The sequence below is a fragment of the Motacilla alba genome, chromosome 1, assembly GCF_015832195.1.
Source record: "Motacilla alba alba isolate MOTALB_02 chromosome 1, Motacilla_alba_V1.0_pri, whole genome shotgun sequence".
NCBI lineage: Eukaryota > Metazoa > Chordata > Aves > Passeriformes > Motacillidae > Motacilla > Motacilla alba.
In genome coordinates, this window is record NC_052016.1 from 100,015,994 (window position 1) to 100,041,279 (window position 25,286).

The window sequence follows — 25,286 nt, forward strand, 5'->3', positions numbered from 1 at the left end:
AACAATGAAGACCATCGGCAGAAATTGTAATTGTCAGTCAATAATATTTTATTAAAGTTGATATTTAGCAACCATAACAAGAACATTTGTGTAATGATGTAAAATATAGGAATGGTTAATACAAATCAACATGAAGACACAGGATAAAACATCACTATGCACATTACCTTAGCATTCTCAAGCAGAACTTCATCTCTACCTAAGCCAGGTCCTATGACAACCGAGTGCAGCCGTGGTAACCACTTTTCCACCTCATGGATAGCATTGGGACTGTCACTACAAGGAAGAGTGGGGAAAAAAACAGGAGTTTAAAAAGGCTTCATTTTAATATTCTCAGAAACTAAGATGCAAGATAGAAATAAGTATTTCCTGTTTTGAGTGTCAGGCAATTTTATTCTCCAAACTACCAAGAATCTATGACCCAGGAAATATAGAAAGGTTTTCCAAATAGCTAAAAGGAAAAATTTCTCTCAATTCATTCTTTAGGGAGTACCACATAAAAATGAGGAAGTAACTGCAAGTATCCACTACAGCTGTTACAAAATAAAAAAATAAAATCCAAGCAGAAAACCAACAATTTTTAGAGTCTGTCACAATTCCCTATTTAATGCTTCTTTGCAGAGGTTATACCTTGGAGAGAGATCCACCGTCTCGCAGGTATATACTGCAGTTTGCTGGAAATGATGCAATTGTTTATTACCCCACGTGGCAGAATGATAAATCTACTCATATGCTTTTTTGTCAGTTGCTTCATAAGAATTTGTTCCAACTGAATTACAGCCAAATCGTCCCCTTTCCCCAAAAGGCAACAGGAGAAACAAGCTATTCAGTATGGGCATTATCTGCTCGTAATGCTTAAAATTTCTATGGCATTCTGGTTTTTGTCTGCATTGGAAAAATGATGAGAAAATTCACTGCCAAACATAGATGCCACAATACAGCATTCAGCCACTGACCAGAACTGTTTATTATGTTCTGATCAGTTTTGTTGTGTAAATAGGTCAGAATATTTTGAAAGCACTGCCCAGCATTTGCAGTTAATCCTTACTGACAGTATGGAGCGAAAATTTAGCCTCCCTCCCCCCCATCTCTGACATTAGTGACAACAATAAATGAACATCCTAACTGAAGCACGGGGGAATAAAGCTCCCTGCAGGCTGAGCAAGGGGGTACTGCCTCATAGTATTGCTCAGATTATTGTAAGCTTGCAATACTCCAACAAAGCTGTATTATTACAGATGAAAGCCACTGCATGGTTTTCATAACCAACAGCTGTCCTGATGGGACACAGCACTTGGGAACAAGTGTTTAGGTTGTGTCTGGCAGAATCAGCAAATTCCACAATGATTTCTGCAAGTGCCAGGCAGCAGCCCAAAGCTTTTGCAGCTGCAGGGAGCGAGGCATCCAGTCAAGGGCGCAGGGATGCAGCGCCTGGCCACAGCCCAGCGACCCCTCTGCTGCCAAGAGCGGCCTCAGAAAGCCCAGAGGTGCCCTGTGCTGACACCACAAAACAGCTCTGTCAAAACAAGGCTGCTGGGTGGGAGTGACAACCCTGCAAGGGCAAGGGAGACAGTGAGCATGGCAGGACATGGCTGTCCCTGGAGCAGTCCCTGTTTCAGCAAGCTGATTTGAGCACTGCAGCTCCCTCCCTCCTCCTCTACCTCGCATGGAAACCAGCTCCAGAACTCTTAAACAGCTCACTTTTCTTTTTATTTATCTCTGTACCATCACCTGTCAGTTTATGATATAGATAGAGGCTGGAAATAAAATTGATTCAAGAAATAGCTAAAGCACAATTAAAAAAACCAAAAAACCAGGTCTTTAATATGTGGTAGGTTGAGCATGTGAAATACTGCCTGCAAACCAAACTCTAATAATACATTATAATTTCTGAATGCAGACCACTCTTTGTTGCATACTGAACTTTTTTGTCTTTGAAGAGCAATATATATCTCAATATATATCTATTTCTCAAATAAATATATCTATATACCATGTAGTGTAAGAATATTGCAACTTCTGGATATGTAAGGATGTCTGGATTCAACATACCTTTGGATAGTAGAAGCCAAATACATTGAAAAAAAAGCTTTATTAAACATAAGCTAAAAAAAAAAGCCACAGGTATTATCATAAATGCTCTGCTCCTCTACAAATATCTTACGCAAAATATCTAACCATAAAAAAGTTAGTCAATTTATTTATATTCAGGATTGAAATAAGATAGTTTTGTCTAAAACTCAGTTGATAATGTGCCCTTTTAAAAACAAAGCCATCTCTTGGGAAATGAACAGTCCAATATTAAGCCACTCCTGCACACTTTGCCTCTGGTAATAATAAAAACCTACTGTGGAGCTTTTCATCTTCAAAGCATCTTACAAACATTATGTTCAACTCCTTTGCAATGTCACATCAAGAAGCAATCCAAGATGTGAAGGGTCAAGAGATTAAAAATGGTGATAATGACTACTACATTTCAAAATCAGCTATAAAACCATGCTGTAAGTAACTGATGGATTTTAAATCTTCATCAAGAAGGCAGAAAAATCCTATCTCACAACAGCATCGTGCCAGCTTCACTTCAGGACACTGGATGCTCACAAAAGCTGTGCTACGCAGCCACGGACACCGTACCAATATCCTGCACCTACAGCTGCTCTGGAAGTGGAAGGGCTGCTGTGTAATCTGCAGTTTATGCCCACACATGTACATCAAACCAGTAGCATTTTAAAGCTAATAGGGTACAAATGACCAACAAGCAGCTTTCTTCAGGCAGGGGTAAACCTTGAATGTTCCTGACTGTGGATTTAGCACAAAGGCAGAATTCCTTTAGCTCTTACCAGCTACAGTCTACACATGATGTTTGAACACACCCAGAAAAGCTCTCTGACTCTGAGATCAGCTGGCCTCTGCCCTCTCAGGCTCCAAAACAGACAAAGCTCAACCTGCCTGTCAGGCACAGTTCCCAGACCATGGTAATTCCTCATCAGTGGAAAAAGTGGTTGGGAGAAGCTAGTTGGCATGGGTCAAAATCCTCGCTAAGGATCATTTGGATAATTTGCCTGTACAGATAATTGTGTCTAGGTACTGAGGAATAAATATTTCTTGGCAGTATTTAGTTTATCGTTACAGAAAAAGTCACAGCATGTTCTTGTTTGCCTGTGGATCAAAAGCAGACAAAAATGTCTTTGGAAAAAGCTACTTTGGAGGCAGCAGCACAGAATGCCATGTCAGGTCCTCAGCTGCTCACCGTGCACTACGCTCACACAGAGAACAGAGTTAACCTCTTTTATCATGTCATGCCAATTTCTCTGCCTGGTTACTAACCTGATCTCAAACATCTCCTCTTATCACCTCCACTGCCCGAGACATTGAAACAACAACTGAAATTAGCGCTGTATTTAAAAAAACCCAACACCTCTCTAGAAAGATATGAGGTATGAAGACTTCCCCTTGATCAAGAGAGATGTGATCTTCAAGCTTTGACAGAAATTAATCAAGAAAGCAAGAATCACTATTGTCTTTAGAGGTGCAGAGTCATACGATATCCAACTAGATTTTTTTCCAAAAGAGATATCATAAATGCAATACCCCACTCTAAAGCACAAAGCTGGAAATAATATAAAGAGGAGCAAGAAAATCTCTTAAGGCCAGGAGAAAACAGTATTTCAATTTATGAGATGAGGGTAAAAACCTTTAAGACATATACTTTGATTAAATAAAAAACTGGGATTTTCCAAAATAAAGCAAGTTTTTTTGGAAGGTGATAGGGCAAGAATTTGGGAACTAGTCTGGCTTTCCCCTAATACAAAAATACAAACTCTGCACCATGAACATACACAACAGGAATAATTGGGAAACTGAATCCTAGCAGTAACACCTGTAAACATGGAGAGTGAACTACAGTGAACTACATTGTGCAGATGTGTGCAAAAAAGATCTAATGACAAATCACATCAGGGAATAAATGGGGAATGAACAGATCTTCAACAGCTGGTGTTATGTGACATGTTATCAGATGCCATTCTGATGAAAATCTAGATTATGACAACTCACTGTTGTTCAATCAAGCAACCAAGCAACACCCCTCCAAACTCCCAAACATTTCCTCAAAACCTTAGCCTGTCTGCAAAGCAACCAATAAACCTCTGACTGCACACATTAAAGAATTATCACAGTGTAAACACAAAAATAACTACTGCAAGACAACTCAATAACTAATAAGAAAAACAGAAGGAGCTTCTGTAACTTGTGTCATATCTGTGAAGCTGCACAGGTAAGAAACAGTCTAAAGCTGATGTCAACAATCACAGATCAACTTCACAAATTGTCCATTAGTCAGATCAAGCAGACAGAGGGGGTTACATGGAGACACACAAGGTAAAAGGACACCAGAGATGGGGTCTGATCAGCCTTCCTTGGCTGTTAATGAGAGGTAAGGGGAGGCTGAGATGACTGATGATCTCTTGGGAAGGCAGACACAACACCTTTATCATCTGCTGTCCCTGAAGCTGCTGGGTAGACAGGACTAAGGTATGGTGTTCAGTATCTTGCATGTTTATCTTTTTCCTCTTTTCTCTGCTTACAAAATATACTGAGGAAAGTACTTTCCCTGACAAAATAGACAAGGATTCTTCAAATTAAACATCACAGAGTCTCTAAAATGGTGAAGATAAATTTTCTCTGTAAATTATTAGTGGCTTTAGGTAACTTTTGCCCCATTAACCTCATGAAGTTCAAGGAGTCCAAGGTGCTGCACCTGGATTGGGCCAGTTCTAGATATGAGTACAGACTGGCAGAAGCCATTGGGGACAGCCTTGAAGGGAAGAGCTAATAAAGAAAGAAGAACTAAGTTAAGCTTTTTGCTCTTCAGAACTCTTCTATAATTCACTCTAGCACAATAAAAATTGTCCTAAAACACAGTTCTGTATATCTTCATCCTAGGGAAAGCCTGATGTAATAATCTTTCCAAAAACAGACAAACAAACAAAAACTCCTAACATTAAAAAAAAAACAAGAAATCCCCAACAAACACCAAAGATGGTGGCTACTGCCCTAATATCACCTACAGTTCCTAAGCATCCTGCCCTAATATCACCCACAGTTCCTAAGCATCTCCTAGAGCTGTTTGTAGCACATATCTGACAGGTGCCATCTGCTTGAAAGTCTGCTCTGGGTTAGTCACTGCCCAGAGTGGGGGGACATTTAACAGCCAGGACCTAAAACACCACTGCCATCCCCAACTCTCCGAAGAAATAAAATTTTGTTCTATGCTGTGTTTTATTCAGAGTGGCTTTTACCAAATGATCAAAAGCCACCAAGCAACAGCTTTAAATAATCATAGAAAGCTCTAAACACAGCAGCTTTCCCCATTCAGGATGAATGACAGTTTCTGTCACTGCTTTCTGGAGGAGGGAAAGGAACAAGAGATAAGGTGCAGCCTTGTCAAATTTTACATGGAAACAAGAAAATGTGAAGCAAAGTCAGCAAGGATATAACCAGGAGCTACAGAAATAGTAGATAAGCATGAATGACAGCACAAACAGGAGGCAGCAGGACTGCAGCTCTTCCCATGGGCCTTAGGCAGAGCTGGTACCTCCTTAACAATCAGAGATGTGGTTTGGACACCAGAAAATGCCAATCAGTGGGACCTCCTGCTAGAGAAGAACATGGGACAAAAGCCACCGACTGACTGTATGTTTTCTCACTGGAGAGTACATTATTCAAATTCTGCTTGTTATCTGCACACACTTGGTGTGACTGAGGCAACTCCAAATGCATTAAAATGTACCACTGCACAAGTCTGTTTATGCAAACTCAGACAAAGCCACACGAAGGGGGCAGTTTCATAGCAAACCTACAGACTTATCTTCAAAGATGGGAAAAAGTTTCTGATCTGAGGATGAAAGAGTTTCAGTTTTGTTTGTCCAAACACTGCAGGTAATTATAATTAATGTGAATCAAATGTTAGACCTGTTGACACTTGGAACTTTCATGTAATACAACACATCAAAAGAGCCAAAGATGGGACAAAATGTGTAGCTCTAGAACTGAAGTAATTCTCTCAGAAAACTAATTGTTACCAATTGTGGTAAACCTTGGGTGAGGTTTTCATTGGGAAAATAAGATAGAGAGTGAAATTATCCTGGAAAGGATGGGTCAAAGGAATGAAAAGCAAACCCAAACAATGCAAAAAATGTTCAGCATAAAATTAACTAATTCTCTATTCTAAGAGTGGCTGTATTTGCCACTGTTTAAATCATCTTTCTCGTACAAATCTCCAGAAGCCCAAGGGCTTCAGGCAGCCTCTTTCAGTCCCATGAAAAGAACTGGAAATAATAGCTTCTTCTAGAGAAGCTCCCTGAGCCTATTATAAACCCTTGGGTCTCTCACCAAGCACCTCAGTCAGGTAGAGCAAATCGCAGAGACAACACGCTGCCATGAAGCTGTCTGGATGCAATTAGAGAACAAAAAGAGATACATTTATTAAATTAGGATTAGCATATTAAAATGCCCCCCCCAAACATTTAGAAGACAAAAGGGTCATTTTCACCTAACAGGCTGTTTAAATCTTTAAATTGTGTGCAATCTTTAAACACTGGATAGACAATACATATTTTCCAGCTACAATTTGATTAAATAACAGGGAAGAAAACGAAAGAGAAATAAAGACCTTAATGAGAGAGGGATTGAATTCTATTCAAATCAAGTCTTCTTTCCCAGACATTGAGTAAGTTAATTTAGACACCAGAAGTGAACCTGGTAGGCTTCTTCTGTTAGCAGCAGCAAGAACAGCAACCCATTATCCAGGAGAAGCAGGGATGTCACAAGCTCACAGGGACTGCTCCTAATGTGCAGATACCAGAGTCTTGCTCCCTATTCTACCTTCAAGGCAGTAAAAGCACAAATGACCTACTGAGGTCATTTAGAAAAAAATATGCCATATTGACCATATTGTTATTTTGGGGCTTTTTTCATAATGACAATGACTGAAAGTGTTTTCCATAGCTGCTACTTGGACAGCAGACTCTCACTTGGGCATCAGATGTTCTGCTACATTAGGAATTGGGTGGTCACACACTAAAGGCATCGGAGCTAACAACAGCCTCTCTAACAATGAGCCCAAATGTTCCACACAAATGGGATCCCCTCTCTTAAGCACAGCGGAGCCTCTTGTATCCTGTGAGAGAGCCCCAAAGGAGAAAAAGCTGTTGCTTAACTTTTTTTCTGAAATTTCTCACCCAGACATGACTACAGCGCTGAAGGTCAACCTTATCTAGCCTTGTGAAGACACCACAGCTACCAACACAATCATTTTAGGACCTGCACTTAGATATATACAAATACCTCAAGCAGTTGTAGTCTGTTTTGATCTCAACTGCATTACCACTGTGTATTATGACAATCCTCTCCAAAAGCAAAATGATAACCAAATGTCTTGACCTCCTGTTTTCAGAGTTCATGGAAGTGGTCTTGACCCATTATACTTCCCGTGAACTGAATTGATGAATACAATCTGGTTAATATTTTTCAAATGGACAGCAATCAACCAAACTTGTGACTTTAAAAGCCATAGAATGAAGATGACAGTGTAATCTCCCTCAGAAAGAAACACATTTAAAATGTCCCTAGGAAAAATAATGCACTTTTTTTTAAATGTTAAAACCAGTAGATGAAGTGACAAGCTTTTATCACGTTGGTAGCTCTTGCATTAAACCCTTAAGGCACAGATAATAGTTGAATTCATACCCAGAAGGCTAGCGTACTTTCAGTCAGCTGTGGACACATGAGAAGACAGGACAGGTCCCAGCTAAATACCTTTGCTTATTGTCATCAGGGGAAAAAAAAGGGGGATTCTAAAACCTTCAAAAACAAACCCCACGGACGCCTGCCTTCACTCAAACTCAAGAAAGACTGAACACCAAAGAAATATGATCCCGGTTTCAAATCACAGCAGTATGGCAAGCACTCAGGAAGATAAATTTGGCCAGATCTAACTGGAGTACATCTCTTTCTGACACGTCAGAAAGCAGCAAGGACAACAGCACTCCCTGCAGCAATGCTAAAAATCTTTGGCTACATCTCACACTTTGAGGAGGTGACAAAATCTCTGCTGGAATCACGTGGACCTCTGCAACAACAGGAAGGAAAGGGACTATAGCACAGGGTGAATACATCTCCCAGCTTTTACTCACTCTGCAACACACAGCAAAGAAGGAGCAGGTATTTTTGCCAAGAAAGCTGGACACAGGAAACAGATCCATAAGCAAGTTTTGGCCATGGCATTGCAGGACAGAACAAGAAAGAGTCTAAATATATAGATCCTCTAAGTCAGCACATACAAACTGACCTTTATCTACCCCTAAGTACTTCAGAAAAAAAACCTGAATTTTGTCATGTGATTCCTAGCCAGACTGATGTCAAATGAGGCTTTGGAAGAAAGATCACAAAGTTTATATCTTCCTTCATCTTCTCTGCAGGTGTAATAGGGACCCAGCAGCCAAGTCACTTGTGAGACATCTTTTTGATTGTTGGAGGGATCTCTGTTTATTCCCTGACTTTCCCTGGTGACAACAACTCTGCACTTCTTCCAGCAGCTGATCCAAAGGTGAGGTTAGTGCCAGCATTACACCAAAGTAGTGTTTAATAGCTATCCTTAGCTAACACAACTAAAAGGTATGAGCATCCTCCCACACTGCATCAATACTTTTGCATCTCCTCTCCACATAATAAATTACAGGCGACCAAAAATATTAATATTATTGCTCAGCCTTCCATAAGAGATTTGGCACTGGTTCAGCGTGCTCAAGTGACTTATCAGGGCCTCAACCACCCATGATTCACTTTCATGGTTTTTTTCAAATGCTCGAAACATAGACAAAATTCAATAAAACTAGGTAAAATATGTTCCAGAAACCCTGACCTTCATTGAGCTTCTTCATTAAAAGTAACTGGCCTCAACAAACAGTCCAGCCTCAGGAGTATTTTCTTCCCAATCATTCTTATTTCAAACACAAAAGAATAATCTTTTCCAAAATGCAACCAAAAACCTGAACTCTGCAATTAACTGTAAGACTTCAAGTAATTCTGACAATCGTTCCTAGTCCACACAAACCCAGAGATATAACCAGCTAAGAGGAAGGCTTTAGTTCTAAATCCATGCCTTGTTCAAGGGTGGCTTTTTTGGTGGATTATGTAGAATTACGTCACTTTGGTACCACAAAAAAATTAATGACCTCATTCTACTTCTCTGATAAAACCCTGGAGATCAAGGAGTATACTGACTGTTGACTTTACAAAGTGTCTGATAACCAGCTTACAAGGGGGCTACTCAGTAGCATCTGGCTCTTTTCTAACCCACAGAGAAGAAAATCTCTGTACAATTATGAAAAGTCCCTGCAAAAGGGGAAAATAGCACAATAGATTTCTTCTCTCTTTTAACATACAACCACCTGGGCTCATAACAGCTCATTTAGCTCTGTGATCACTTGCCTACCAGGACAGACTAAGCTAACCCAACACAGGCGTCCAAGAAGTCTATTCAACCTGATCTCAGCCAGGCCACTAACATGGCAAATATAAAAAAAGCTGCTGAAAACTCTTCTCTAGAAATGCAAGAAGGAAGTGTGCACACATCTACAGCAAAAATCCACACAGAGAACACCTGCAATAAAACTTAATAAAATGCCAAAGCTAGGTTTTATCTTGCCTGTATTTGTGAACCATTTACAGTAGGAGCACATTAGCTGACAGAACAGGAAAATGCAGCACAAACCTGGGGTAGCACTGACAAGACCAAGGAGAGCAGATATCACAAAGACTGGGTATATTCCACTATTCAAAAGATCCCAACTTCTGCAATACACATTTTTTGCTTCTCCACAGGGAAGCAAAAAGTCAGACGCCAACAATACTGAACTGGTTAGCTGGTCAATTTTTGAATAATACCAGGAAGGTATATATGGAAGGGGCCATAAGGCATTTGACAGAATCCCTGAATAAAAAGGAAAAGTTACTATAGATAATACTGACTATTCACAGCCCCTAGACACCCTGCTTTCATTATTCTGCTCAGGTAGTAAGGACACAGAGCCAGGTGCTGAAGCTTCATTTTTCCAGATCCCAGGCTGTCACAGCTCTCACACTCACTTCCAGGGAACGAAGTCAAGAAACAAAAAACCCCAGAGAGTGGCACTATGGGCGTTCCCAGCACGGAATGTCACACCAAAAGGATTCCTGGGATGGACTACATCTGAGATCATGTGGAATTGCAGTGGCAAGGCTCCAAGATGGATGTTCATTTTCATAAGCTTCCTTCTGCAATCCTGCTCAATCATTCTCACATAACATTCTCTGCATCCTTCAAGTGACAGGCATTTGCCAAAGACCTGAAACGCCCCAGTCCAACTTTTAACTCTCCCATGCCTTCACCAGTCATGCTGGCAAAGATCCGTAACAGCCGCTCTAATGAGCCAGAAGAGTCCAAGCCTCCACAGAGGGCAAGAAAAGAGCATTTTCTTCCCTTGAGGTGATCCCCTGTGAGGTGAAGGCAGTAGAGAAAGCAGTGGCAGCTAAGATGATAAAATGTCAGACTCCCAGCAGTACAAAATGGCAGCTGAACCCTGGCGAAGTGCCAAGCTGTTCAAACAGGGAGTTGCGTACACGGGGCCATTATTATGATTAGCATAATAAGAGAGTGGTACAACAGCTACCTAGTTACTCTGAAGGGTCATGGAGAAATCATAACAAAGCAGAGTTTTAAGGAGAGACACAAAAGCAAACAATGACATAGCTGCTCGTGGGTTTTACCCGGAGGTTCCTCCATGCGTGAAGTGCGGCCCGGGAGAAAGTACAAAGAGTGTTTAAGAGATCAGGCTCTGAATCAGGAGCAGCCGGCCGTGCCTGCGGAACTCAAACGGCTCCACAACATATAAAGGATCATATGAAAAGTGTGACACTGAACACAAAGGACCTTACAAGAAAAATAGGCTGTTAGTGTAAATTTCAATAAAACCCGGGCTCAGTAGAGTCAATCAAGATTTGTTCCTTTCTAACCAGAAAAGACTGTTTTCTCTTTCCCTCTGTCCCGGTTTGAGAATGAAGCAGAAGAGATAAAAACATGAGAAAATTTAATAAATAAAATCTGAACACTCAGATATTTGCATTTTTTTCATTTTGAATGTCACGTTAACAATATTTACAGATCCACTGCGTCATGCAATTAGCCCAGCTGTCTGCGTGAAATTAATCAGAGTTTTAATAAAAGTATTAAATACTGAGTCACAGACTTAAAAGATGTATGGATATGAAAATCCGTAGATTAACTATACTGTGTACATCTGAAGGAACTCAGAGCAGAAGTTTAAAATCAAGAGTTCTCTTGGCAGGTAGAAAGATCAGAGTTTTCACTGAAATCTGAATTCCACAGAAGACACTGAGAATCTATGTATTAAAAAATCCCACTCTTACTTAGCAGGCCTGATCTGGTCCTTCATGAACAGAAAGTTTCCTGTTAACCCTATTTTCAGCTCTCTTTTCCTCTGTGCTGCTTCTGTTTCTCCTATTAACGTTTTCCATTACCCGACATCAAGAACCACTGAGTACACAAACCAAGCTTTTCCCAAGGCAAGGTCAACTTGTTACCATACAAGATGACCATCTGCTGTACCTCAAGTGAAACACATCAAGACACCCCAAGTCAAATGTTAATATGGCCATTAGGCTTCTCCATTGAATTTGCTGTCATATGACATCAGACAGAACATCAACTGAAGAGATGCTTTTTGGATTGAAGAGTCAAACTGTCGTACCAGTAAAAACCCTCCCTTGCTTTCAAACATCATTTTTATTTTGTCTGAAATCCATGAAGATATGGGTTTCTTCTACCTTTGGGGAGTGGGGGGAAAAAGCACCCAACAAAACACAACCCTGTTTGACTGCCTTTCTTCTAAGCACCTCTGTCTCCAGCAACAGGAATGAAACCCACCCTCAGAATGCAATAAACTTACAACTTCCAACTGCAGGCATCCCCATAAGGAAGACCACATTCTTGTTCTCAGACACCAAAATATTCCTACTGTCATAAATCCCCCCGACAGCAATATCTGACAAACACATTTTTAAATCATGTTTTTCCTACCCTCATCACAGCTTTGCTATGTACACCAACAAACTCTGACACGCACTGGTGCGAGCTAAGCTCACAGCCATATACCCAAGGCACACGTCTTAATTCTCATTTGCAGTGCTCATTGCAAACCATCATAACACCTAATTGAAACAAATTTGTCTTATGAAAGTTCATCAATCAGTAACACATTTCAGAACAAAAATTCGGAGAAGCACACACACATAGACACCGATTTTCCCAATTAGAGGACAATCACTTATTAAACTTTTCATCTTCTTGTTAATTAAACCCTTATTTTATATAATTTTGGAACATCTATTTATTCCCAAGAACAGGTGTGTATTTCAAGCAACATATGCATGAAGAAAAATGAGAATTAGCATGTTTCTTGCCATGTAATTTTACCTAGGTGTCTATATACATAGTAGTGAGAGAAAAACAGACACACTACTATTAAATACTAAATACTAGAGCTTAAGAAGCAAGAGAACACACTCCATTTGCCTTTCAAATGCAGATTCAAAATGCTGACTGGTAGTAATTCGTAGCTCTGGGTCTTGCTACTGTTCACTGGTAAATGCATTACAATCACAGAACAGGTCAGAAAGAAGCAGAAAGATCTCTGCTTTTTGAAAATTGTACTTCGACAGTCATGAAAATAAATTCACAGCTGGCTGTCCCATATTAAATATTCAACTGGTCGTAATGAAAGGACAAAGCCTGGAGGTTTTGTGATCTCCAGCTCATCCATCCAGTAGCTCAGCAAAAGAAATAACACAAACTAATCAATTATCAGACTGAAATATTAAAACTAGTAAGCCTGACTAGCTTGTTTAAACAAAATGTAAGTCACTTACAGAACTGGATGAACAATCAGCTCTGGACTATACGATTTGATTACCGTTGCTGCATCTTTGGTACAAAATACATGGGATAAATCTGCACCCTAAAAAAGAAAATTTGCAAACAGCATTATCAAATTTATACTTAATAATAACTTTATCATTCCAAAGATTACTAAACTAATAATTCAATCGAATTCTTTCTTCTCAATGGTTTACACAAATTTCATCATGTTTCTTCTATTTTGGCATAGAATAGTATGAAATATTCTGTTCTTTTTGTATCTAATTTCCAATATAGTTTTCTGTTTCTCACTAACAGGATGACTGAAACTCAAATTTTTATTCACTTGAGAAATGTTTCTCATCTTTAGATGAGCAAAGCCTACAATGTCTTATGTACTAAAGAACACAGATGAACATGAGTAAAACTACTTAAGAGAGCCATAATACTACTGTAACATACTCGCAAAATATAGCTATGGTGACCCATGAATACATTTCTAGTCCTACCCTTTTTACTCAATGGGCCAAATTCACACATGAAAAAGGATGGCACAATTACAGCCACACACCCTATGTTAAACAAACATTAAAGCTGAAGAGTTGAGTCTCAAGCTTCTGCTACCAACTCAGAAAATCAGAACACACATAAAATTATGTAAGGAGTGACCAGACCAGTGATCTTGTATTGGTGATGCATACTGAAATTTCCCAGTATCAGGGAAGTGTTTTCTCTGCTTTACTACTATACATTGAACATTTCAAGCTACCCTGACTGTTTATGTGCAGGTGTAATGGTCTGAAATCAAGTGACTTCAGTAAGGAACCTCTTAGTATTGCCACTGGACTTGAACACAGTGGACAGAAAGCTGAATGGCCTTGGGTTCTTATAATAACATAGTTAAATAGCATCATTTCAGTTTCAAATCTTTGAGGGTTTGCATCCTGACAGAAGTGGTTGGAAATATCTGGGATGGTTACCTATATATTGAGAGAAATCTTAAAAAAGAAAAACATACACAATGAACTGAAAGTACTGACACACTAGATATAGCACTCTGAAAATCAGATATATTATGTAAGCATGACTTGTTTACATTTGAACAATCACCCTGTATTTATGTAGTCTGATTAGCCATTTAATATGTCAATAAAATAAGGAAGTTCACGCTTCTAGGAAAAAGAATTCTTAGAACATACTTCTGCTGAAGATTAGAATGCAAATAAAATGTGCTATTAGAAATTACATGGGAATTCCACCCACAGTCTTTGAACTTACTGCATGTAAGAATTTTACTAGGCTAAAGTTTTATGTTTTGAAAGAAAGTTATTTCATTCAACACAGTTACCAAGTCCAAAAAAATATCCAAAGAACTCACTATAGCACAAAAACATAACTCTAAACAATAATCTAAGGTTATTTTATTGTTCACTTTTGGAGAAAATATTTCATCAAGTCTTGAAATTTCCTATCCAAGTCCTTGAAACTGTCAAATTTTGGACATATTTCTAACTTCACCTTACACAAAGAAAGGAAACATGGTGAATGAAACACAGTAAATGACACATTTACAAAGTATTTCTACAAATTTTGAACTAAGGATTTTCTTTGCTTAAGAGAAGACCTTCTAGAGGTCAGAGTTCATGTGGACTACAGAATGAATGCTACTTAAAAATGACACCTAGGCAACAGAAATTATGAAAGTTCATTTTGGACTCGTGTAGAAGAACACGTACCACTTTGAGAGCTGTAATTGCAGCAAAATATGGTGCTCCAGTGTATCTAAAATGAAATAAAACTTGGGTTAGGAACCACAGTAATGAGATTAGATAATGATTTTTCATAGAAATATTTACACAGATCATGCCATAAACCAGCAAAATTTTCTCAAGAAACTGAGGTAAAACTTCAGAGACAAACAAAACAAGAGCCAAAAACTATTTACAAGCTAAATATGGGATCTGTGACCTGGATCAATCGCATCTGGTTTTAGATGCTTAACTAAAGTTCCTAAACTGTGATTCCAGTTGCCCTAAATTCTCTTTATAAAGACTGAGGAGAGAGATATGAACACAATCACCTCCAAAAATGTTTACTTCAACTGAGAGATAAGAACGTATGACAATTAACTTCTAACTCCTGGTTATTCAACCCAGCTACAAGACAGCACCTTTTTGGTCTTTATGGCATGTTTATTAACAGCAGATGTCCAACAGTAGACCTCTCTTACAGGAGAAAGATGTCATCTCTCTTTCAAAAGGGAAAAATGAAAAGAAGGTGTAGTGGCTCATTCAAAATACTGTTTCTAGGTCAGTACAGCATTTAACTGGTTTGTGCAGTACATCTTTTCTCCTCTGAAATAGGATATTTCCATTACTCCAGTACATAAAGCAAGGTATTGACAGAATCTACTAAACACCAATATTTATCAAAATAAAAAGCCCACAAGAAAACACAGCATAAGAAAATAAAGAGACACAGTGCCCAAGAGGGCAAAAGATCAGATGTCCCACTGTCTTACTCTACTCTACTTATTCTAAAACCTCACCATGCAATGGCAAAAGACTAACACTGAAAGCAGATTGTTTGGTGGTCAATAAAGACAGAGAGGGTAGACACACACAGCATTTTAAGTTTCCATACCATTCAGTATAAAAATTTTACAACACATCTGCAAGGTACCATGTTCTTTCCTAAGTATGTGTGGTCATGACGATGGAGTATTAAAGCTCTCTGGAAAACTGTGGTTTAAGTGTAAGGTGAGTTTGAATGGCTTCTCCAAGCAGTTATGAAATCCTGAAGCTTTATCAGAAGCAAAAATCAAATTTCTATTTAACTTACTCTCGACATCCTCCAACAATGCCTATACGACCATCTTGACCTTTATGCTTTTTCCCTGTTAGGGGAGGGATAACATTGCGCACCAGCTGAAAAATATTCTCCATATCCTTCAGAGTGTGTGTTCTGTGCAGTGAAAAAGACCTCTCTATAACTGAAAAGAAGAAAATAAGTGTTACTTCAAAGAATGTTCATCCTTCAACTACTGCCAAGCATTTCTTTTAAGCACTCACGTACACTAATAAAATCACACAAAGATACACAAAGTGACATACTTCTAAAATCCAACCATTTTGTCACTTAAAGGCCCTTAGAGCAGTGAGCAACGAGGGAAGGTGATGATTACAAAAATGCATTCAGGGTCTGATGAAGAGAACATTCTCACCGACTGTTCACAGTCCTAATTTAGGGCTCAGGTACAGAAAGAAGCAATAACCAAGAATAGTTACATGAACATTTTGTAACTAGAAATACCTTCTTAGTTCAGCCTGAAATCAGTTCCATAATTAAGCTCAGCTGAAATAGGAACACTTAGTAAGGACTACACATACCCACAGAGCAAGCACAAAGCAACTGAAACCAAATTTTAAATGTACACCCTACCTTATATTTCGCTTCCCCTTAAAGACTTCCACCTCTTAGCAGAATCATGGCCTATCTCACTGCTTTTTTATTTTTGGTAGGCGGTTACAAAGCATAGTGAAAGTCTTTCTGCAAAACTATAATCCAACGCACTAGACGCAAACATCACAAATATCACACAAATATCATTTTTAGCTATAACACATCTCCAGATCTCTGATGCAAAGCTACATGTCAAGCCACATACTAAAACAACTGCATACCCAGTAGGCTATGTATCAAATGACTCTTCCAAAAGGCTACAAAAATTTAGAAGAAAAAAATTACTTCAGCAATTACAACTAGAAAGAATTAAAACATTTACCTAACATGGGAAAAATGTGAAGATCACTCCTTCTATCAACAATGTGTTAACTATAAACTGCAGCAAATACACTAAAAGAGCAAGTTCTTAAGAGCTCCTCATTATGTGTAAAATTTTGTTCAGAAGAGTGGCTTAGTTGAATGCTAATATCACTGTCCTAAACCGCAGCCATGCTTTCTCTTTTTTCTCTTCTAAAAATCTTTCAAGGAACTGCTACACATGTGTAACATAATTATGTAGAAAATAACTCCCATGGTACTCCTTATTTTCAGCTGTACACAACTCAATAACCCCAACCCCCAACTCCAAAATATAGAGGGGAGGAAAATAGAAGGAAAAAAAAAAAAAAAAAAGAAAATTTCTGTTCCAGAAGTACTGGGCATAATAGGGGAAAAAATGTAATAATCAATAAAATTCAATATCTGTGTGCTATCAGCAAAATACATATTTTTCTCTGTCTTTTACAGAATCTAAACCAGACATGCTAATCTTCAGTAATAGTATGCTTTAGTCTTCAATAATGATAAATACTCTTGGCTGATATTTTGCTTTTGAATACAGGCATCCCAGTCTTACTGAGAAACAATAAAAAATGGGGGGGTAATAAAAGAAAGGAATGAAAATAAAAGAAAAACCCCACAACCTGCTTTGGATTATGGCCAAAATAGCATTGCAGTGACCCAGAGGAGAACAAAATCCTCATCTCCTCTGAAAATAGGGCAGATTATTTTCTTTAAATCATACTTCACACACTTGCTGGTTTTCAACCACACAAGAATATTATGTAGCTTGGAACCCTTAAACCGCAGCGTTGCTAAGAAGGCCTTGTGTTTATTTGCTGCTGGTCCTTGTTCATGTGTGAATATAAAATGACTACATAATAAATGGAGAGCAAGCAGAGAATTATGCAAAAAGCCATTCTTAATATAGCCCTACTCTACCTACAGAATCACTATGGCATATTCAGCTCTTAACAAATTAAATCTTAATTCGTTAAAAGATGTGTTGCCTGAAGCATTATGCTCACATTTTAGCATAAACACTTTTTTACACCCTTGCTAATTAGAAGAGTAGAATCTTGAATTCCTCCTGCTCCAGTTAAATAAACAAAATGCATTTTTGCATAGCTCAATATGCCTGTACACCTATATGATGAAATCCAGCAAGAAAAATTGAACCTCAGTTTCAGGTTGCTACACGTAATTAAGCTTTTCAGGAAAAAACTTTGACAAGTAATGGTAAGGCCTTGTAGGTACCTTCACCCCAGTCTAGAACTTTAAATAATTTCCTATGGGATTTTCTAAAGCACACCAGTTTCCTTAATTTTAAAAGTGAGAACATTTGAAACACTGTATCCATTCAAATCCCATAAATTATCTGCAAAAGTCTGCTGCCACCAGGAAATCCTACACACCAACTATCCACTCAAGAAACACCACCAGATCTGCCAGCCTACACCCTCAACAGGCCTAACCACCCAGTCCACCATACATTTTACAGGGAAACAATAACTAACACACAACTGAAAGGGCCTCTCAGGACTCAGGGAATGCCCCTTAGGATCTGGCATGCCAGATTAATATTCAACACTGATGCTGGCTGCTTCCTTTTTTTTTTTTTTTGTCTTTTCAAACTACACTTTTTTTCCTGCCAAGCAGTGTGAAATTCAGAGTTAGAACAGAATAAGGCTTTGCATTTCCACGTGGCAGGCTACAATCAGTAAGCCCCAATTTGACTCTAGTTCCAGCACTGATGGAATATCCCTGATTTCCTCCTGCCCATGCAGTCCACCTCCAGGTACAAAGAGACCATGATAAAGATAAATGCCACAGGCACACAGATCCCAAGAAGTTTGTTAATGATTGCTACCATCAGCTTCTGGCCCACACATGAGGTACAGAAGGAAGTTTGTGCATAAATACCAATTCTTGAGATACTGCTTTGCCTTTTTCTTTAAAGTAAATTCAGATGCCCATAGAATATATAGAGCTGGTGTAGAAAAAAAACATAAGCAAGTATTTTCATCTTCTATTACACCTACTACAATAATACAATATTTACTTTAAAAGATTCAGAATTTTGTTGTAAAGAAATTTATTTTAAAGAAGCTAGACCTTAACATCTGACTTACTTCAGCATAAGAAAAACTCCACTCTTTTCCCAGCCCTGAAAAAACACATGCACAGCCTTAACTTCATCTGCTGGGTTATGCTTGATAACTTCAAGCAGAACAGCAGCAATATTTCTGCTACAGAGTAGCTAATGTTTCCAGATTGCTTCCAGCAACTCTCCCACTTGCCTTTTACATATATAACTCCTCCTCACTTCACTGTACAGAGACATGAGTGTGGAAAGAAGTTCCCAAGGTTTACAGGGCTCCAAAGGTATAATTTTGGTCATGAAAATTTGTTATAACTAATATGATTAATATTATTATAACTGTATTAAATAATCAGTACAATGGAACGAGTAATGATTTAATTTCATTTGACATCAGACAAACACCTTCACCACAGTATTAAATAATTCCAATTAGCTTTTATTTTCAAAAGCTGCTTACTACCAGTGCTTTCACACAGAAGTTTTAAAAAGTACCCTAGTTTTTATTTATGCTGTAGAAGGAAGTACCTATCGGTGGAGAAAGTGTTGCTGTCATAGCATTATAATTAAAGTTATCCGCATATGAACGATGGTTCGGTCTCCGAGGTGGACTTGTTGGTATAGATTGTGACCTCTGTGATACCGTAGAAGAAATTCCAGCCAACATCTGTCCCAACATCTGTAACATCTGGAGTTCCCGAGCATGCTCAGCTTCCCGACGCTTGTCCTCAATTTTGAGCCTCTGCTCTTCGAATCTGTAAAATTTCTCATCTGTATCCATGCTCTGCTGCAGGAATTTCTCCATCATTTTATCCAATGTCATATTGGTATGGCGTTTTTTTGATCTTTTGGGCTGACTGAGAGGTGGGGTAATAGTTGGAGCACTGACTTCTTTAAAGCCTAAAGCAAGGAAAGAATCTATTATTTTTCTGATGGAAAACAATTTTCTAAGAGGAAAGCAGCAAAAAAAATCTCCCTACAAGATGTGACCTAACATCTCACAAAGCATTAGGTTACACTTTCTCAATGTGAGCTGTATTTATGCAAGATAAATAGCACTTCTTTCAGAGTACCAAAGCAAAGCCACAAACTTCTACCAAGTTGCAAGGGTAACACAAAAATCACAGAGCCATTTTTTAACTGTTGTAGTACTAAACTTCAACAATAGGAGTCTTTTTCATCTTCTAAAAAGGTTTAAGTGAAGGTTATTAAATAGTAAAGCCTCATTTGTCTATTGCAGATAATTACATTAATCTAAATTGAGTTTCAGTCTGTTGGCATTCTAGATTTGCATTTCAAAAGACCATTAGTGTAAACAACTCTTTGATGGGGTTTAAATGTAAAAAGAAGGTTGCTTAAACGTCAACCAATTGGCTGATTCTTAAGTGATGTCAACTTCTGAAGACAGGTTCATGTTTGCATCAAAAACCCTGCATTAATCTAGACTGAAAACAAACAAGCAACATTTCCCCCGCTCCTCCACAATACAAATGTGGAGGGTAAAGAACGCGCAGGGAAAGGACAGGCTTTAATAAAGTGCTGCTTCTGTCCGCAAGCCCGACAAACTTAGAAACAGTGTTTCTGAAACAACCCGTGCAATTTATTATGTAAAAGCTCTCCCCTAGCTTTCTGGCCCAGCTGCAACAAGATTTTTCAGGTATTATCGTCATCATCGTTTTAATACCGATTAGCAAAACTGCACTCAGTCTGCAGGGAACGGGAAAACACTCCAGCGAGAAGGATGCTTATCTTCTTGTACAATGTTACCTTGACACTTTGTCTCGATAATCTCTGCGCTAGTTTTCCACGGGTTTCCCATTGACAAATACCGATAAAAACTCCCTAGGGTCCCTGTCTGCAGCATCTCCCCCTCCCCGGTATGCAGCATTTCCAGCACCCGCAGCAGCCCGCTCCCCAGTTCACGGGGACGCGCAAGGTGCAAGAGTGGGGGGAAGCACGGGCGGGTTTCGGAGCGCGAAGGACGAGGCAGGAGGCAGCAGGATAAGGCAAAAGGCACCTGGAAGCGCGCTAGCTGCGGAGAAGCGCCGGCAGTGGGGTTGCGAGAGCCCGCGGGGTGAGGGGAGGACACCCGGCGCCGGGAGCCCGCAGGCTACTCACCGTCACCCGGCGGCACGGGGATGGCGAAGGACGGGCACTCCACCTTGATGGGGTGGTCGGCGTAGGAAGAGCACTCGCCGGAATCCTCGGTGAAGTTGTCGCGGGGGGACTCCGGCCCGGCGTCCTCGTCCAGTTCGGCGTCCAGCTCGCGGCTGTTGTGCGGCGTGCCCGGCGTGGGCGGCGCGGCGAGCGGCCCCGCGGGCGGCTGGGCGCCGTCGGGCGGCGGGACCAGCGGCTCGGGGGCGCCGTCGGGGCCCCCCCGGCAGCTGAGGATCCGGTCCATCTCGTCGTAGTACTTGCATATCTTGCGGGCGTGCCCGTTCTTCTTCAGCCCGTCCCGGGCCTGGTAGTACTGCCGCTTGAGGCCCTTGATGCGGATGCGGCACTGCTCGGGGGTGCGCTCGAAGCCCAGCTCGGCCAGGCGGCACGCCACGTCCCGGTACACATGGCTGTTCCGAAAGTTGCCGTCCAGCGCCGACTGCACGTCCGCCTCGCCCCAGATCTCCAGCAGCGCCCGCGTCTCCAGATCCGACCACAGGAAGCCCCGCGTGTTCGTAATCATCCTTGGCCGGCCGGGGTCACTGCAATGGCCGCGCACCGGGGAGAGGGAAGGAGGGAGGGAGGGAGAGAGGGAGGGACGGAGGGGGCGGAGGAGGGCGGCGGGGAGGAGGGAGGGGGTTTAATGCCCGCACGCGGCTCTCCCAGGGGGCGCCTACGCCAGCCCCGGCAGCCGCGGTGCGGCGGGAAGCGGCGGAGAGCCGGGCCCCGGGACCCGCATCCCGGGCCGCCGTCGCTCGCAGCCCGCACGCACGCAAACAAAACTTTCCAGGCGCCGCTTTGCGCTGCGGGCACCTGCAACAAGAGGGGTAGTGAGGTGGCAAAAAAAAAAAAAAAGAAAAAAAGAAAAAGGAAAAAAGCCTCTTCCCCTTGACTCGCCCCCACTGAAAACGATGATGACAAATAAAAAATAAACAAGCAGGCACCCGGCGCGGAGCCGCGGTCCTCTCCTCCCCCCCTCTCAGGCAGTCATTCGTGCGCTGCCGCTCCCCCGCCCCGGGCTCCGCTGGGAGCGACAGGACGACGGCGCTGGCTGGACTTGGAGGCTCTGCTCATCACAGTGCGCCTGCCTCCCTCCCTTCCTTCTCCTCCCTCCCTCCCCGCCGCAGTGGAGCGCGATCCCTACACACACACACACACCCACACACACATGGCGCTGCAGCTCCGCTCGGCGCCTACCTCACCCCCGCGCACCGCCGTGCCGGGCCGCGCCGCGCCAGCGCGGGCAGCGACATCGCTGCGCCCTGGCCGCCGTGTCACCGAGCCCGGGGCGGGCGGGCTCCCCCCCGCACCCCGCAGCGGCGCACACAGGCGCGGCAGCGCTGCCCCTGCAGGCCGCCACAGCAGCCGCGCCGCAGCCGGCGCCGCCCGCAGGCCCGCGGGGACCCGGCAGCCGCTGCCCTTGGCAGACCCTGCGGCGGTGCTGGGGGTCGGGTCTGTGAGCGCTTCCCCCGCCCCCGGCCGTCCCTCCGCGGAGCAGGTGAGCGGCCCGGCCGGCCCCCGCGGCAGGCGGGGGTGGGCTGCATCGTGCCGGGCCCCGCTGCCGCCCCTTCGCTTGGGTTTTGCTCGGCCCGGCGACCTTTCCTGCCGTGGGGAGCACGCACCACCCGGCGCCCACCCGGCCCCGCCTCCCGCCCGGGCCGGCGCTCGGAGGTTTGTACCTTCACCACGCCGCAGCCAGAGGGCCGCGGCCAGGGCGATGACAGCGCCCCGTCCCCACATCCTCGCGGGGACAAGGCAGGGCCGCTCCCTCCGCTCTTACCTCGGCACAGCGCGGGGCTCCGCACGCCCGCTGCCCAGCGCGCACAACTCATCGGCGCGGCTTCCGCCTCCGCTCCGCGCCGGCGGGGCCGGGCAGGGCTCCGCGGGCGGGCGCGCCCTCCTGGCCCCGCTCCGCGCCTCCCCGCGGGCCGCCCGCGCCCCGCGCAGCCACCGGCGGGCGGGGCCGCCGCGGAACGGTGTGTGTTCGGGCCCGGGAGGAGAGAGCTTAGCCCGGCGCTTTGGGGCTGTCTTCCCGGCCCTTTAATTGGCAGCTCTTATCAACTCCCAGGAATTTACCATTTATTGTTTCACGCTCTTCCCATCCCTCACCTCGCCAGGTGTTTCTGAGAAAACTCCTCCTTTGCAAGTGTGATTTGCTTCTAAGGTGCTATTTCTTGCTCCGATAGATCATTTTCCCCTATACACAGCAGTTGCCCTATACTCCACTGGTGAGGCCACATCTCAGGTACTGTGTCTAGTTCTGGGCTCCTCAGTCCACAAAGGACACTTGAGGTGCTGGAGCAAGTCCAGAGAAAGGAAACAAAGCTGGTCTAGAACGCTAGTCCTGTAAGGAGCAGGTGAGGAAGCTGGCATTGTTTAACCTGGAGAAAAGGAGGCTCAAGGGACCTTACCACTTCACAACGATCTGAAAGGAGGCTGTAGTCACATGGGGGTCAGCCTCTTCTCCCAGGTAACCAGTGACAGGACAAGCGGACACAGTCTTACACTGGGCCGGGGGGTTATACAGGTTGTACATTGGGAGGTTGTACATCAGGAGGAATTCCATCACAGGAAGGGTGGTTAGACTTTGGAATAGGCTGCCCAGGAAGGTGGTGGAATCACCATCCCTGGAGGTGGTTAAGGAAAGACCAGATATGACACTTAGTGCTGTAGTCTAGTTGGTGTGTGATCCTGTGATTTTATAGTGGCATTCCATTATTATTTTCTTTAAAACACAACAGAGCTGGTGAAACTACCATCTGATGTTCACCTCAGCTCCTACAGCACCTGCTTAATATACACAATGAATCAAAACTCAGTGTCACCCAAGAGAAACTTAAAATTATATGCATGAAAAAGCTGAAACATTTTTTTAAAGCTCTAAACAGCTGTAATTTCTGCTCTAGACTCCTGGGTATTTCAAGAAACAGTGTTGTTATTAACTCATAAAAGCTTGTAGCCTAACTGGCAGTAAAATGTCAGTGTTTCAATTAATACTTTGAAGGGGTGAAGACAGACAACATTTTCCTTTACTGCCCTGTGTTATATATAAGCTGTGGTCCAACAGACCTGCTGGTATTACCTGGTGTCACCTGGACCAAACCCAAGCACGAGATATTTATGCCTTTCAGCTTCAGAAGCATTGCTTAAAGCAGCCGTGCTGTCTGCAAAGTACAAGACAGACAACCTGAACTTTTAGTGACCCAGGTTGATCAGTAACCTGTGTTCCGGAGCCGGACCTTGGATACCTGATGACTTCACTGTCAAGTATTAACTTGTTTGTTGAAAAGTTGCTCTTCTATAGGTCCTGGTATCTGGTATGATTTTAAAGCCAATACCAAGTCAGTGAAATTTTCCCTTCATTCAGTCAGCACAAGTAATGCTTTTTACCCTCTGATTATCTGAGTGGCAGTCTAAAATATAGATTAAACAGACAATCACATTTCGTTTGCGCATGAATTTTAACCCAGAAAATAAAGCTGAACATCGCATTACATACACTCATGTTTTGATTCCAGCTGGAAGGATAATGAATGTGTAGATTCCCATCACTCCAGCACTGATTTAATGCCTGGAAGAGAGGGGGGGAAAGAATAATGTGGATGTTTTTTCATCCCATCAGGTGTCCCTACCAAAGGCATATCTTGTGCCCAACAAAGGACAACAAGAAAGATATAATTGTAATGTTTTTGCTGAGTTGTCTGGTTTACTTTGTAGCAGAGGTGGAAGGGAATTCTTCTGATGCTGCAGGCCCCTCAGAAGATGTTTGTGGAGGACCCAATTCTCAATTTGTGTGTGGAAGAAAACCTAAGGGTGTCTGTGGGCTTCCCCTCTGCCACAGTTCTTCAGCTTGTTATGCACAGCTTTGTTGTGCACAACAACTTTGTGTAACCAGAGGAGTGTAAAACCTTTGAGCAAAACATGGCGCCACTCTTCCAACATTCTCCTGCCCTGTATTTAACTCAAGCTGCTTTCTTCTGGTATAGTACTGGCTGCCATCTCCATGCCTTGTACAGTATAAATCCATAACTTCTGGTGCCATCTCTGAGTACATCAACAGCAATACTACTTAACCAGCAGATGAGGCAGGGAAAAAGGGCCTTTAACAGAACTGCACAAGGTAGGAGGTGTATGAGGCAAAAGTTCATACTCCCACCAAAGAGGAAGAGAATAAGCTGCTGCAAGAGGCACTGATTTCTTCAGGTATATATTGTGCTTGTCCAGTTTATTTGTTTTTTTCTTTAACTGAGCTTTCTGTTCTGACAGTCC

At 42.3% G+C, this 25,286-nt stretch overlaps 1 protein-coding gene across 6 annotated transcripts in view; it reads right to left on the reverse strand.

Annotated features, from left to right (window-relative positions):
• NAXD (NAD(P)HX dehydratase) overlaps window positions 1-23,044 on the reverse strand; it is a 51,341-nt gene extending 28,297 nt beyond the window's left edge. Inside the window, exons 1-7 of one of the 6 annotated variants that reach the window (XR_005256500.1) lie at window positions 22,215-22,607; window positions 20,979-21,559; window positions 19,389-19,760; window positions 15,818-15,968; window positions 14,713-14,758; window positions 12,988-13,076; window positions 168-276 (exon numbers count right to left, since the gene is read on the reverse strand). Coding sequence is in view for 5 of the 6 variants with exons in the window: in XM_038133439.1 (XP_037989367.1) it covers window positions 168-276; window positions 12,988-13,076; window positions 14,713-14,758; window positions 15,818-15,968; window positions 19,389-19,760; window positions 20,979-21,559; window positions 22,215-22,270 (1,404 nt within the window). In the remaining variant the exon portion in view is untranslated. Of the gene's footprint in view, window positions 1-167; window positions 277-12,987; window positions 13,077-14,712; window positions 14,759-15,817; window positions 15,969-19,388; window positions 19,761-20,978; window positions 21,560-22,214; window positions 22,608-22,696; window positions 22,739-22,797 lie in introns of those variants that run through there. The other 5 variants (XM_038133566.1, XM_038133439.1, XM_038133653.1 and 2 more) reach the window with 5 other exon arrangements.
• Between the last annotated feature and the right edge of the window lie 2,242 nt (window positions 23,045-25,286).